This window comes from Bufo gargarizans, chromosome 5 (genome assembly GCF_014858855.1).
Source record: "Bufo gargarizans isolate SCDJY-AF-19 chromosome 5, ASM1485885v1, whole genome shotgun sequence".
NCBI lineage: Eukaryota > Metazoa > Chordata > Amphibia > Anura > Bufonidae > Bufo > Bufo gargarizans.
Window position 1 is genome coordinate 289,079,251 of NC_058084.1, and position 17,060 is coordinate 289,096,310.

At 41.7% G+C, this 17,060-nt stretch overlaps 1 protein-coding gene across 1 annotated transcript in view; it reads right to left on the reverse strand.

The window, feature by feature from the left end:
* The window catches only part of LOC122939420 (cadherin-12-like), a 377,302-nt gene that overhangs the window by 190,360 nt on the left and 169,882 nt on the right, over positions 1–17,060 (reverse strand). The window contains exon 3 of the mRNA XM_044295487.1: positions 7,914–8,208. Within this exon, the coding sequence (XP_044151422.1) occupies positions 7,914–8,208 (295 nt within the window). The remainder of the gene's footprint in view (positions 1–7,913; positions 8,209–17,060) is intronic.

A 17,060-nucleotide genomic window follows, 5' to 3' on the forward strand; every position in this document is an offset into this window, starting at 1 on the left:
TTACAGTGCAATATTATTATTTTTTCTCATAGCTCAGACAACCCCTATAAAGTCTGATACAAGCCTTCACATACAATGAAAGTAATGTGCATGAGTTCTTTATCACTTTATGTAACCTGGTAGAACATGCAAGAAAATCAATAGATGAATTATTCATTTCTTCAAAACTGTAATTTGGCTTTCATGTAATAAATAAGATAGAATTAAACTTTAGCTAGAACACACAGCTTTGGGCAATCACATTAATCTGTGTAAGGCTTGCAGTTATGTAGCCCTAAGTATTGAAATTAGTTTTACTTGTACTAAATTGTGTATTTTATGTATTAATACACACAGGCAGGCGAAACATCTAGCATTTATTACATCTGTAGAGTTATTTAACCACTTCAGTCAGGTCTCATTTAATTATCTTTTAGAATTAAATTCCACTGTTCAGTGGAAACTACTGGATATTGACATGATTATTTACGAAGACAACAAAAAGGAGAATATAACAAGAACAATTGCTGTCCCGATGCACATGTCAGCACATCTAAACCAAAACTAAGAAACTGTGTTGGAGAAAAGAAATAGGAAAATGCAAACACATTAGGCCTCATTCACATAACTTCAATGGATCCGCAATCCTCAAGATGGGGCCCACAGATAGGACACATGCTATCTTTTACAGAGTGGAAGCATGGACCTAGAAACACATGGAAGCTCTTCCGTCAATCAAGAGGGGATAGGGTCTGGCAGAGGAACCAGGAGTAGTAAGGGTGCACAAAGTGGCTGGGCCCGCCCTCGGTGCACTTAACTACTTATTTGCATATGGATTAAAAGTACCTTTTCTCCAGAATGAAGCAACAGATTGTTAAGTGTGATGTATCATTATTTTCAGCTGAGCTGGCACTACAAGGCATTGTGCATGGGTTAACAGATGATTTTGCTTTCAAGACATTGATGGTACAGTTCTAGAATATGTCATTAATATCCTAGAGATAGGTGTTCATACTTAATATTTTACATTTGTTATTCTATTTGACTATAATTTAGCTTAATCCACACAAAATGCACAGGTGCTAAACGCACACCAAAAATATGTACAAAATATCAATAATTTATTAAGGATGCAAAGAAAAAACAAACATTAAAAACAATAAAAAAGCAATCAAGACCGGATGCACAGTGAACAGCACAAGCCCTGAATAGGGCAATATCAGGAGACCATAAGTGCTCTGAAAAACTCAATTATACAAGAACATATTGATAAAAAATAAATAAAGCCCCACAGAACATGTGCCGTGGGGATGGGTGACATCCACGTGTATCACCGTCCATCAGCTTCTCCCATCCCCATGGCACATGTATGTTCTATATGACCTTATCTATTGTTTTTATATTATTATTATTTTTTTCTTCATGGGATTTTCACATTATCATTATGTTTTTATATAACTGACTTTTAGAGCACTTTTGGTCTCCTGATACTTCCCTATTTGGGCCTTGTGCTGTTCATTGTGGAGGATTGGTCCTTCCTGTTGTGGATGCTTTTTAATTGTTTTTAATGTTTGTTTTTTCTTTGCATCCCTTTGCAAAAATTGAGATTTTGTACATATTTCTGGTGTGCTTTTAGCTCCTGTGCACTTTGTCTTTTTGTGTGGATTAAGCTGAATTATAGTCAAATAGAATAACACATGTAACATTTTAAGTATAAGCACCTATATGATATTAATAGCAAAATCGTCTGTTAACCCATGCACAATGCCTTGCAGTGCTAGCTCAGTACCGGTGTACCTTGTCTCTTTATGTCGATCATACATGGCCGCACTCTACGATTATTTTACAGGTGCCTGCCTCTTTTGTATGCTACAATTCTGCTTAACAGATTAGCTTCAATAATAGATTATACATATCCCGCAAAAACTTTTATAAATTTTTTTGGGTGGAAAAAAAACTGGAATTCTGCTATTGTTTTTTGGGTTTAGCTTTTACAGTGTTTACAGTGTGGTTTGTTCTGTGAGTGGTTATTATTTCAGAGATCCTACATTTATGTACCATGGCACAGCTACAGTATTCCTGTCTCATCTTTATTCCGTAATAAATCTCAAGGTGTGAAACACCTTTGTTTCATTTTCCCAACTAATGTTGCAAAATTCCATCTCTACAATTTTATCTACTTCTTTATTAGGCTTCTTTCATATTAGTGTTAGGTTTGTCCTGCAGGCTGTTCTGGCAGGGGAACAGCCTGTCGGACCTGTACTAACGCTTGCACATTTGTGCTGCCAGAAGTCCGGCCCAGCCCCATTCACTATAAAGCAGGCTGCATTTTTTTGTCCAGCTGCCTCTTGGCTTGCTTGTCGTGCTGCAGCCGCATCTCCCACCCATCCCCATATAGTGTGATAGTGTTCCACTGCTGGAACAGCCTGACATACAAGCCTAATGCTAATGTAGCCTTAGAATTCTGTCTAAATCCATGCTCCTTATGTATAAGAGGTATCAATAAATGCTATTAGGTTAATAATATGCCTTCCTCTGACCTTTAGCAAAATGCAACCATAATAATTAGTGATGAGCGAATCAAAGACTTCGATCCAAATTTCAGGATAAATTTATTTTCCCGCAAAGCTGAATGTCCTCGTGCTTCTCGGTAGTGATTTGATTTAACCTGAAACAGTGTAAAAATGAAAAGAAAACTAATACCTGATCCATTTGCTCTAAACAGGCCAGCAGCCGCTATCTTGCTTGAAGATCCTGGCTTGAAGATCTCGCACAGTCCGCGTGAGATTTTGCTCCAGACCTTCAAGCAAGATGGCAGCGGCCGGCCTGTTGCCTTATTATTTTTTTATTGTACATTTTGTTATTAATATCAGATGTCGCAATCATGTATGAACGAGGCATCTGAGGGGTACAATGAAGGGGGTGGGTGGGAGGCGCAATCACCGTTCCCTGTCATTGCACCCACTAATTGCAAAGAAATGTGCTTCGTGATGAAGTAATTCATCACAAAACAGATTTTTCTTTTTTTTATTCGACAAAGCAGCAGAATTAATTTTTTAAATACTAATCACTAATAATAATGTCTGACCAGTGGTACTGTAATCACCTTAAAGGGGTTATCTTATGAAAAGTATTACTATGTAATGAACAGATCATTTCAAATAAAGAATATATATATATATATTGAAAATATTGTTTGTTTTTTAATGTATACTAATTGAAAAAATAAAAAATAATGTCATTGTTATGGGAAGGTTTCCTACTGGCATTTTTCAGCAGGGTAATGTTTGCCCACATACAGCAAAGGTGGTACACGTTCTGATTTATCACCAAACAAGCATTTATGGGACCAGCTGGGGTGCCAGCTTCTGCCCAGTAGTGTGCAGGGTCTACTGGGCCAGCTGTAGTATCTGTGGGCAAATGTGCTGCAGAATAATAAACAGAATCTGTATACCACCATTCCTAACTGTATCTCATCTTGTATCCAGGCTAGAGGTGGCCCAACAAGGACCTAGAACCTTCTTTTAATTGTACAATTTTCCCTAATAAACATATCTTTTCACTTACATATATCATCCTTTATAAAGTTTCATTCAAATACAACAATTGCTTCTTGGTGTGTTACTTGGTGTGATACATTTCCCTCTCTGGTGGCGCCCCCTGTTGTTTAACCTAATGACCCTCCTACTGCATTCAGACATGGAGTAATTTGCTCAGCAGCTTCCTTCAGTGGCGTAGTGAGGGGGGTGCGGCCCGCACCGGGTGACACCAGTGATGGGGTGACACCAGTCTAATGGAGCTGGTGGCAGGGCACAGGGAGATGAGCGCTTCATCTCCATAGTCATCTGTATCGCTGTCCTCAGGACAGCGATACAGATGGCTGTGCTGCGGCGGGGCAGGGTAGGGATAGGTGTGTTCCTTCCCTGTTCCTCTGATAGGCTGCCAGAACTAGGCAAGTAGTCTATCAGAGGCCGATGCAGGCGGCGTCGTGATGACTTACAATGCAGGACACAGGCTGGAAGAGGCCTGCATTGCATCGCTGACATGGAGGTAAGTATAACTGTTTTTAAGTACTGGCACATGATGGGAGGCTCTTATTACTGGCACATGATGGGGGGGCTCTTATTATTGGCACGTGATGGGGGGCTCTTGTTACTGGCACATGATTGGGGTGGTCTTATTACTGGCACATGATGGGGGTGCTCTTATTACTGGCACATGATGGGGGGTGCTCTTATTACTGGCACATGATATGGGGGTGCCCTTGTTACTGGCAAATGATTGGGTGCATCTATGGGGGCACATTTTACTGGCACATTATTGAGGGGCATCTATGGGGGCACTTATTACTGGCACATTATTGGGGGAACTTATTACAGGCACATTATTGGGGGCACTTATTACTGGCACATTATTGGTGGGCACTATAGGGGCATCTACTGAGGCCACAAAGAAGGGATATTTTATATGGGGGGCTCTGTACAGTAGCATTTTATACTGGAGCACATTATGGTGGGTACTATGGGGAAGGGGGAGAGAATTACTATGGGCTCATCTATGGGGGGCACTAAGAAGGGGTATTTTATACTTGCAAATTATGGGGGACACTGGAGGCATTTACTGTGGGCAATATGTAGGGGTATTTTATACTGGCACATCATGGGGGCACTATGGGGACATTAGCTCAACTGGGGGCATTACAAGGGGGTCTTTTTTGCACTGTCACACTATAAGGAGAATTATTTCTACTGGGGGGGAATTATGGTGGGCTTTATCATTCCCCCATGGTATGAGCCCCCTAGTAGCAGCACTAGCCTCTCCCTGCTCTGCACTCCTTCTGCCCCTTCTACAAACCCTTATTATCAAATCTTTCTCATTAGGATAAAACACAACATCAGCTCCACCTAGCCCCCCAGCCAAAGTGTTGAATAGTGTCCGAGATCCCCAAGGGCCAAGCCAAGTAATTGTAAGTTTTCATGTGAAATATGTTTGTTATACACATATAGCATACACTGTGCCACACAATATACAGTATACCGCTACACTGTGTAGTCTATTCTATAAGCACCATTGTTCTGTGGCAGCGGAGCGAAAATAATCTGGAAATGCCCCTCCCGAGTTCAGGCTCTGGATCCGCCACTGCCGGGTAAGCGATCTGACTGCTAGCCCCCCACCCCTCGGCAATCTGTCTGCTTAGCCCCCACCCCACATCAGTCTTTTGTTTACTGACCAAACCCCCCGTTATCGCTTGGGTAAGTCGGCAGGCTCAGCAAAGGACGTGAAGGGATTTCAGCGGTGCCACAGCGGCAGGCCGGAGCTTGATGGACGTCCCCTATGTGACTCGTCCACACAGGTACCGTATCTTAACCCTGTATATATTGATTAAGCTAATATTTCTACATGTCAAATAGTTGATGCAGATGTGGCTTATGCATGTCCATTGTAAAAAAAAAACAACAAAAAAAAACACCTACTGTACATCTAGTAATTTTATTGTCCTTATAAAAGATATTAAAATAACATACTCAAAGCCACTTTTACTGAGAAGGCTGTGTTCAAAAATGTAATACTGATAACCCCAATTGTAGACTTTTGCGTGCACTGTGCTATTCTCATTATAATGATAACAGTATAATTATTATTTTCAATCCAGGAAGATAAAATAGCCATAGTAATTATTGCTGTGCTCCTTGCCTATCCTGCCATGCTCCCTGACAAAGCAAGAAAGCATAAAAAATGGCTGTAGACCAGTGTAACTTTATTTCCTGAGACTGCTTTAAGCTACAATAGAGAAGATTCTTGCTGCTACAGATTGCCTTGGGTATTTTTGCCAGACTAACCAAACAGAATGACATATGATTGTGTGAACCCCTACTCTGACCAAAAGTGCAGTAGAAGACAACCTCATTTAGGACTGTCTTTGGAGCTAATCACTCTCTGCATCTATTATATGTTTAATTACCAATATCTCACTTGGGCTCAGTGACATGATCTGCTGGACATCAATAAAAATGTATGATGTTATTGAAATTTGACATATAGATGGAATATAAGCCTTTAGGTTAATTTCCTATGCTGAGTACTAGAGTTGAGCGAATCAAATCCAATAACGTGGAATTTGATCCGAATTTCAGGGCAAACTTGATTAGCTGAGAATTGATTTAACCTGAAATAGTGTAAAAAAAAAAAAAAATCACACTTGCCTCCTCCATTTGCTCGTGACGGGCCAGCCACTGCCTTCTTGATTGAAGATCTCGGCCAAAATCCCATGTGTGGTGAGGTATGACATCACCAAGCTGGCGTTTTGATGTCATCTCGGGGCGAGAAAGATTTCGCCCCAGATCTTCAAGCAAGATGGCAGCGAACAGGCCAGCGCGAGCAAATGGAGGTGGTAAGTATGATTTCATTTTGTTTCTGTTAATTTTACACAGTTTTAACTCTCAGATTCTGCAATCATGTATGAACGCAGCATCTGAGGGGTACACTGATGGGGGGCGGCGCTATCGCTGCTCCCTGTCATTGCACCCACTACTTACAAAAAAATGTGTATCGTGATTAACTAAATCCTTATGAAGTGATTTTTTTTTTATATTTGTAAAATTCAGCAAAGCAGCCAAATCCAATTTTGAAGAAATTTGCTCATCTCTACTGGGTACAAACAAACTCATTTCAACTCTGTCTCCTGTGACACAAGCTCTATACCAACTTTGATCCATCTAAAATGTCTTCCATTTTTGCAAGACAAAATGATCTTGCTGGAGATAAATGAGTAGCAAGCTGCACCCTGGTCAAGCTCCTTCCGAAAGACAAAACCCAAAACTATTTCAGCTGTTTTGCAAATATGAAACAAATCACTATTACATTACAGCTTCAACCTATTGATAAATCAGCTACAATGTATCCAAACAAAACACTTATTTTATTCCCAATTTTTATGTATATCTTTACATACACATGGATTATCATAGGGTAGTTGCTTATAAAAAAGCTTGTACAGAATGGTAGATAAATAGATGTGGTTTGTACTTTAAGATTGCAGAGCTTTTATTCCAGAGCTAAAAAAAATTGTAATAAATAAAATAAAAATTGAAAATGCACACTCTTCAAACAAATACCATTCATGTCGGTTTAAAAAAAATGCCTCCCACTCAGTATGATTATCATTTCTCAAAGGGTTTTCAACTTTATTGCTGTGTGTTGCCAAAGGCAAATCCCACCTGTTCTACATGCTGGAGTCTCAAAGCATAAATATTCAGCACCGAGCCTCTTTGCATAAATACAGGTGCTATGCTAGAAAAAAAATGGTCTGCTTTCTTTGTAAAATGTATTACATTGTATATGATTGTATTGCATAAATAAGCTATAAATATGTTGAGTATTAATATGTACAGTACATAATGAGAGTTACTAGCATTGGTCTCCATTGGTTGTCCGATGTTGCAGAACTACAACCCTGAGTCTGTGTGCTGATTTTTTATTTCTTTTTTACCAGGCTACTAGAGTAAAGAAACTTTAGGTGTTTCCACAATTATTTAGTACAGAGAAATCTGCAATGCTAAACAGGGTCATATAAGTCACTTTTCTACAACTCTGGCTCATTGAGATGTTCCTATTTCCGAGAAGTTGGGGGTTGATGTTCTCTTTGTTTGACCTCTGATTTGCACCATAAGGATCTATGAGTCTTCACTGGACCGACTAGTCTAAGTTTGATAGTACATTATAAAGATGTCATCATAAAATGAATCTGTTCTGGTAACACAGTAACATAAGTGCATTTTTCTCAAACAAAAGACACTTAAAGCTTTTGGAATAACATGTGCAAAATTGACCATTATTGTCCATTACTTATGAAAGATAATTTTATTGTAATAATTTTATAGTAATAAAGCTTAATAAAATAGAGCAAAGACCTAATTTCTTCAATTTTTACTCACCAACCGGAGACATTTCGGGAACACTGGCAACATAAGGGCCATCCAAAAACTTTGGTTCATTATCGTTAATGTCCTGAACTTTGATAATGAATTCAGATTCTGGCTCCACTGGTTTTCCAGTAACTATATCCACAGCTTGAGCACGTAATGTATAGAATGGTTTTTCTTCTCTGTCCAGACTTCTAATAGCATGGATATCACCTGTAGTATCATCAATTGTGAAAATTGTACCAGCTCCATCACCTAAGAGGGTATATTTCACTGATCCAACGCCCTTGTCCACATCAGAGTGAAGCTATAAAACACAAAGGAAAGAGGTCAAATGTTTAATAGCCTGTCTAACTGTATGATGTATGGTACGTGTTACCAACAGCTTTTCATATTATACCGTATGATTATCAACAGTGAATTGATAAAACTATTTCCATTGATTTTGGTATATTCTTAGACTTTTGTTGAGACTAAGGGAGGTACAGTAGACTACTATAGTATAAGTTATAGTTGGAAGTGTTATACTGTCTTGGGTAATTTCTTTACAGAAGTAGTGTTTCCCTGATCTATGCCTTGCACTGATTATGGGGTTAATGTGTTATGGAATGGATCATTGAATACTAAACATGTCAGTGGGTAGCATGAGTTAAAATAGCCCAATACTGTTACACAGTTTACTAATATCACCAGCATTATTTTGCCATTTCATTAATAATTAAATCAACTTTATTTTATTCTAGAATATCTATTATTATTTCAGTAGGAACCTGCTTCAACAAGGTTTATGAAAGGTCTAAATGTACAGTATTTCTTCTGCTATTCTGTTCTTCTGAAAAGACCTGTCTGTATCGGTAGCAATCACATTAGCATACATATGTGTGTTGGAAACTCATTTGTAGAACAGATTAATATAATACATGCAATTTATTCACCAGGCTATTTCAGCTGCAGGTTCTTCTTTCCACTTTCAACAGTTTTAATAGTACAGATGTTGTAGACTGTCATTTATGTAATTACTCAAGCATAATGAGCCAAACAACAAATAAAGTTCAATGTCACAGCTTTTTAGTTTGCCTTTTCATGCTTTTAAAATGTTGTCTCGCAGTTTGAAACCTAATCGTTGTGATCAGCTGTTGTCACCTGCAGAACACTTCCAACATCACATGTTAGCAATTCAAGTGACTGTCCATCCATGTAATGGAAGAATGAGACGGGTCCAAAAGGGGGCAACTATTTTCAAAAGCATTGTGTTTACTATTTATAGTACTTTAGAGTATTTTTATTTATTTTTTTACATCGAACAACCATTAAGGATGTTTGCATTATAAAGCTTGCAACTGTGCAGGAAGCCGACTCAGGGTGGATTCCGTAGTTAGGTCCTCAAATTTCTTCCCCACAGCTGTCACCCTACTGAACTCAGTCCACCTCTGAACCATTTCCTCCATACTCACTTAACCCTCTGCACTCCTCCTCCCCTCCATCCCTTACTATGACCTTGATCATGACTGTCATTCATTCATTCTCAACATTCACGGTATGTTCACATTGGTTGCTATAGTTGGGACACTGTCATAGCATAAGTCTCTGCTGTAGTAGGTACTTACACTACATTGTTCACTATTACAGACTGTCCATAGCGCTACTCTTCAACTTCTGGAGCTATATTCATAGCATTTTGCAGATCTGTTTACTATCTGTAAATTTGTATATATGTAGCGCATCTGTATAACTTGTTCATAGTAAATCTGTATACTGTACTTGTTCTAAGTACATCTGTGTATTCACCGTCTGTATAGCAATAGAACTTTTTTCTGTATACCTATATATTTATGTATACATCAGAACATCTGTATATCTATATATTTATGTATACATCAGCACATCTGTATATCTGTATATTTATGTATACATCAGCACATCTGTATATCTGTATACATCAGTACATCTGTATATCTGTATATATGTATACATTAGTACATCTGTATATTTGTCCATAGTACATCTGTATATTTGCACTCTATATAGCAATATAAACACCTGTGTACTTAACTTATTTGTACATAATCTTCACATAACTATTCCTACTTTCTACACTATCCTTATCTGTATAAAACTTGTTTTTATTACACTGTATTTCCTTACCCTGAACTTTACATGTGTAATGACAATAAAGTTGAATCAAAATTAAATACAGTTGGTATTGGAAATAAAGGGTAAGCACACATTTTTATAATAATTATAGCAACAATTAGAGATGAGCAAATCGACCTTCTGATCCAAGATCCAATACTGAAATGGGTTATCACCAAAGTCTCGAACTTCGGCATTCAATATTTAAACTTTAAAACCATTTTAAAACAGGAATCCGAAGTCGCCTTTGGTAACGGTGGTACCTTGGTACGAAAGCCGACTTTGGATCCAAGATTTAAAATGATTTTCAAGGGGGGGCGGAGCTAGCGCCAGACGGAGATGGCTGCATAGCTCTGTGCTCTCTTAAGAGGACTGTGTGTAACATAAGCTAACATCAGCACTGTCGGGAGATAATGGTCAAAATCGGTAACCCGAAGCAAGTGGACTCCTCCGCTACCTTCAAGAACCAAGTTCCTCCGGGCGATATGGAGAAATTCCTCCGGAAAGCCGCAGCAACGGTCGCACAGAAAGAAACCAAGATGGCGCCGACACCACAGCCTAAAGCTGCAAAGCGCGCTCCAGGCCCATCTGAAGGAGAGAGCGAGTCGGAGGATCCCCAGGCCAGCTCCGACTTACCCATAACCAGAAAGTATCTGGACCGGGCCCTGAGCGGGGTAATGGAGCCTATCCTCACGGAATTTGCGGCATTCAGACAAGAGGTACGTCATATTGGGGACCGGGTGGAAGCCCTAGAAACGCATCAAGCAGCGTCCCTGAACCACCATACGGCAGTGTCGGATGCCCTGCGCCGCTGCTCTACCTACCTGAACGGGCTGCATAACGCGATCGAAGACCAGGAAAACCGGGGGCGCCGCAACAACTTGAGATTCCGCGGAATTCCAGAGGCGGTTCCACCTGGGGATATCTCGGTGACTGTCCTGGCTATATGTAGTTCACTGTTGGGCCCCGACTTCCCGCAAGAGGTGATCATTGAACGGGCACATAGGGCCCTGCGCCCGAAACCCAAGCCTGCTGACCCACCCAGAGATGTTATATGCAAATTTCTGAATTTCCCGGTCAAGTCCGCCATCTTAGAAGCTGCCCGTAATAGCTCAGATTTATCCTATGAGGACTTCAAAATTGAAATATATCAAGATCTAGCCCCCTCTACCCTGAGAAAACGCAGGGCATTGAAGCCTCTGACCGACTGGCTCCGCTCTAACAAGATCATATACCGCTGGTCCTATCCTTTTGGACTCTCTTTTACCCGTGCAGGGAAGAAAGTTTTCATCTCGTCTTACACGGATTTACAAGCTGCCTACGACGTCCTGAGCATTAACCCGTTGCCGATTGAGAATTGGGAGCTCTATCAGGACTTGAACGACCTACCGGACCTTCCTGCAATAGCTCCATTTGAGGTCCAACGTACTCCGAAGTCAACCAGATCTAGGAAGAGGGGTCTGCAGTTTACCCCCAGAAGCAACTCCCTAGACCACCAGCCTACTCAGCAGTGACCCTTCTTTGTATGTATGGGACTTAACTTGTATTGTTTCTCTCCCTGAGTAGGTCCTCACTTGAAGTTCTTGCTAAAGTTCCTTTAATAGATTAACCGCTATAATGTATGTGCTCGCCATACTGACCAGACGGGCCCATTGTCCCTGATTGCTCATTAGAATTTTGATTTGTTATACGTCCTCTTGCATGGTCACAAGACCACACTCCCCCCACATGTACGTTGCATATGTAATTATGCTTAGTTTTCCTTTGTTTCCCCTGTTATGTTTTGTCCCCTTTTCCTACTTGCTCTTTCCCCCAGGATATGAGACACTCCTGACCGCCTTACGCGTCCTATGCTGCATCCTGATCTTGCCAAAGCATACTGAGAAGAGTCTGTACGACACCTCCTTGCTCTCCTGGAGGGGACATTACTGGCTTAGAGGTAACTCCACTCACACTATGTCATATGGCTGATCTACTTATGGCTTCTTACAATGTCAAGGGCTTTCACTCCCCATCCAAGAGGAGTCAGGTTTTTGCCGTTCTGAGAAAAGCTAAGGCCGAGGTGGTGTTCCTCCAGGAGACGCATTATAGTTTTAACCGCTACCCAAACATGCAGTATTCCTATTATTCCACCTGGTATCATTGTGGAGGTAACTCCTCTGCGTCCAGTGGGGTGAGCATAGGTTTCCACAAAAAGATCCCATTTAAGCTTGCTGACCAATTGCTTGACCCTGAGGGAAGATATATACTGATCAAGGGCTCAATAGGACAACAGACCTACACCTTCGTTAATGTATATGGTCCCAACTCCAACCAGTCCCACTGGTTAGCCAGTCTAGCCCCTATTATCAACCTTTTTAGTGAGGGGATTGTGATAGTGGGAGGAGACCTTAACATTGCCCTATTCCCTCAACTAGATATATCCACACACAAATCTTCCCACTCTGGCAGATCCCTTAAACTCATTAGGAAAACCCTTTGGGATCTTCACCTGATTGACGTCTGGCGTTCTCTTCACCCCAATGACCACGATTACACCTTTTACTCTCCTGTTCATGGCACGTATCATCGTCTAGACTATTTTTTTATTTCCAAAGAACACCTCCATCTATGTAACACAGCATCTATAGGTTCCATCCACCTGTCTGACCACTCCCCAATATTTATTAGGGTCCTAGCTCCCGTGAAAAACCCATCTTGTTTTAATTGGCGACTTAATGAAACCCTCTTAGGCTCCCAGGATCTGATAGACCAAATCTCCAAACATCTAGCTGATTATTTCTCCTTGAATGGGAGCACTGATATCTCAAGTAATACCCTCTGGGACGCCCATAAGCCGGTTATCAGGGGTCACTTTATTAACATCGGGTCTTACAGGAAAAAACTTCAAGGAAAAGCTATAGACGAAGTCCTGCAGAAAATTCAGAGCTTGGAGCATAGCCATAAGTCCTCCCCCTCTGAACCCCAGTTAAGAGAGCTTTCTGAATATAGAGCAAAGCTTAAATCCCTGTTAGCGGCAAGAACTGCTAAATACTTCATGAGTATGCAACACAAGTTTTTCGCTCATGGGGATAAAGCGACCAAGTTTCTGATGAGCAGAGTCAGGGGGAGAAGGTCTTCTAACTATGTCCATCAGCTTCATACCTCTGGTGGGAAATCGATCTTTTCAGTTTCCCAGATTGCAACTCAATTCCGGGACTTCTATAATAGTCTATATAACCTTTCCCCCCCTGATTCCGACGACAGCAGAAAATCGGCTATAGAAAGCTTCTTAGACTCATCCGAGATGCCCCACCTTTCATCCGAACAGAAGCTGAAGTTAGAAGCCCCTTTTACCATTTTGGAACTTAAGACCACCATGTCACAAATGCCCATAGGGAAAAGCCCGGGCCCCGATGGCCTTCCACTTTCATATTACAAGACCTTTCAGAATCTTCTTCTCCCCCACCTCTTGAAGGTCTGTAACCAATCTCTACTCGGCTGCCCACTCTCCAGAGATATGACGGTGGCACACATTTCTCTTATACCCAAAGAGGGGAAGGACCCTAAACAATGCTCCAATTACAGGCCCATATCCCTCCTAAACATAGACCTCAAACTCCTCGCTAAGATGATGGCCAATAGGCTTGCTGTTTTCCTTCCCCTCCTCGTACATGGCGATCAGGTTGGCTTCATCCGGGCCAGGGAAGGTAAAGACAACACTACCAGAGTGGTAAACGTACTCTGTCACGCCAAGAAGCACTCCTCCCCCCTGCTTTTCCTTAGTACGGATGCGGAAAAAGCGTTTGATAGGGTCAATTGGCAATACCTAAAGAGCGTTTTGCTTAAATTTGATCTCCCTGACCCCTTTGTGGGGGCGGTGTTCGCCATGTACGAGCAGGCATCAGCTAGAGTACAGGTTAACGGTGGTCTATCGCCCCCTTTCCCGATAAGTAACGGGACAAGACAGGGCTGCCCCCTTTCGCCCCTCCTGTTTGTCCTGGCTCTAGAGCCGCTTCTTGCCATCATTAGGCGAGATGGGGAGATTTCGGGTCTATGTTTGGGAGGCAGGGAACAGAAAATTGCAGCATTTGCAGATGATGTCCTCATGATGACGACCAACCCTAAACTTTCCCTACCTAGGATTCAAGCCCATTTGAACGCTTTCAGCTTAGCATCAGATTTTAAAATTAACGCAAGCAAATCCCTCGTCCTATGTAGGGGAATTCCCCAATCCACACAGGACGATTTAAAGAAGGATTCCCCCTTCAACTGGTCTTCTCCCACTATCACTTATTTAGGGATTAAACTCAGTCCTAATATTAACGATCTTTTTTCCCTTAACTATATCCCATTACAAAAATCTATATTCGAGGCCATCGACAAGTTAGCACAATCTAACCCGACCCTCTCCTGGTTCGGCCGCAAGAATCTTCTCACATCCTTAATCCTCCCTAGACTGACATATCTACAGCAAGTCCTACCAATCCCAGTTCCCAAGCAATACTATGTGCAAGTCTCCAAGAAGTTTAGATCTTTCATCTGGAATAACAAAAAGGCTAGACTATCCCATTCCCTTCTAATTAGACCTAGACATGCAGGAGGGATTGGTATGCCTAACCCCGAAATTTATGGTAGGGCTATCCTCCTTACTCGAGTGGTAGCCTGGCTGCGCCTCCCCCCGTATTCTCTCTCGGTAGCAACCGATTTGGCCATATTGGAAAAATCTCCTAGGGCCCTACTCCTTGGTTCCCAAACGGTTCTCTCTGGACAATATTCCCAATACCCAATAATAAAAGCCACGCTAGAGGCCTGGAAATGGTTCTCGTCCTCACACTGCTCTGTTCCATTCCCATCCCCCCTACTGACAATAAAAGATATTGTAGATACAGCCCCTTACCCCATACGATCCGCGTCCTCCCAGGGATTAAAGTCCTCTCCCTTGTGCATCACTGCTTTGGCACTCCCCTCGGGTAACTGGATGGATCAACAATCAACTGACGCCCTCCTAAACCCACATCCCTGTGATATCTTCACTGTCATCTATATTAGAGCTTTCCTGAAGCAACACGTAGAAATAGGAGACCTTTCTCGCCCTTTGGTGTGGTTTGAGTCGATTATCTCTCACCACTCAGTCCCTGGGAGGCTCATTTCGTTAATCTACGGTAGACTCCGTTCACCTCCCATGATTTCCAAGCCAGCATTCATTACTTGTTGGGAAAGAGACCTTGATATCGTGATCCCCTTTAGTAGTCTGCCCCGTCTGCTGTGCTCTCCCCATGGTGCCTCCCGCTGTGTACGGATCCAGGAAAATAATTATAAGATCCTCACCAGATGGTACAATACCCCTGATAAAACATCGCTGTATTCAACATCAGCCTCTGATGACTGCTGGAGGTGCCACGGGGAGAGGGGAACCTTCTTTCATATATGGTGGTCCTGCCCCCCTATTTATAAATGGTGGACGGAGATCTTTGCTCAGTCAAACTTGATTTGTGGGACCTCTATTCCCATTTCACCCCAGCTAGCCCTCCTCTCCATCCCTCCAATAGCACAAAAGTCAAAGCCGCCATATGTATTTACTCAAATGCTGATTGCGGCCCGCTTCCTGCTACCCAAGCATTGGCTGCAACCCCATGTCCCAACCATTGAAGACTGGTTACAAAAAATGGACCAACTTCAAAGATTTGAAGAACTCTCTTCGTGGGAAACGCGGTCACATGGCACATTTCTCAGGAAATGGCTTTTGTGGTCGGTTTACAGAGACCCAAATAAGTAACCCAATCCACCTGAGAATTTCTGCCCGACGCCTCGGGCTCATTTCACATCAAATCTCCCTCTCAACTATATTGACCATTGGGCGGGTAACTTACCTTCGGTTTGGGAGGCTGTTTCTATAAAATTGCTTATTTCACCCCTTATTGATATTGGCCTATTAAGGGATTGATGTCCTCACTAGGTACTATGTCTATACGGTCCTGCCCCCAGGTTCCAATTTTGCTGAACGCTAAGTCCTTGCCCCCCTCGGAGACGCACCCCTGCTGATTGGGCTCTTTACTTATGTTTTTAATCCTATGGCTCCCTATATGTTTTATGATATGCATGACCTGAACTTGTACGACTCTTACTGCTGGACAGTACTGTACTTGATGCTAAACAGTGATGTACTTATTTTAACTCATAGGTAGGCCTGCGTGCCTTATTCCTGGTACCTTGTTACCCCCTGTTTCCTTTTTTATGTTGAAAAACAATAAAAACATAATAAAAAAAAAAAAAAAAAATGATTTTCAAGTTGAAAAATGAAATCCTGAAGTTATTCACGAAGTCCTGTGAGACTTCAGTGATAACGAATGTCCCTGGCCGGAGCCCATACATTTGAATCATTTATGGAGAGGAATCTCTGTACAGCATTCAAACATCTTGGATCCGAGGGTCGATTTTCTCAACACTAATAACAATACATGTTTTTGACTCTCCAGGGACATTATTCTCTTAGGCCCCTTTTATACGAGCAAATTTTCTGCGCGGGTGCAATGTGTGAGGTGAACGCATAGCACCCGCACTGAATCCTGACCAATTCATTTTAATGGGTCTGTGCACATGACTGTTGTTTTTCATACATCATTTCTGCGTTGCGTCAGAATCGCAGAATGTTCTATATTCTGCATTATTTACGCAGCCCTGGGCTACCGTGAAAAAAGAATTGCATCTGGATACAATACAGATGCATTGTGTTTTTCACTGCTGGTTTCTAGGAGATGTTGGTTTTAAATCTTCTGGGCTTTTTTACGCTTGTGAAAAACACATGAAAACTGATTGCACCCGCACGAAAAATACGAAGCACTGAACACAATTGCAGACAAAACTGACTGAACTTGCTTGTGACATGGTGAAATGCATCTTAACGCCATTTTACATTCAGTCTTTTGCTAGTGTAGAGAGGTTGTTGTGTGGAGCATGGACAGACTGTTAGAGAATATAGAGACACCAAACGCTAGCTAATAGGGCCACAAAAGTCCTTTTAAGGACTGGTATAGGTGTGCTATC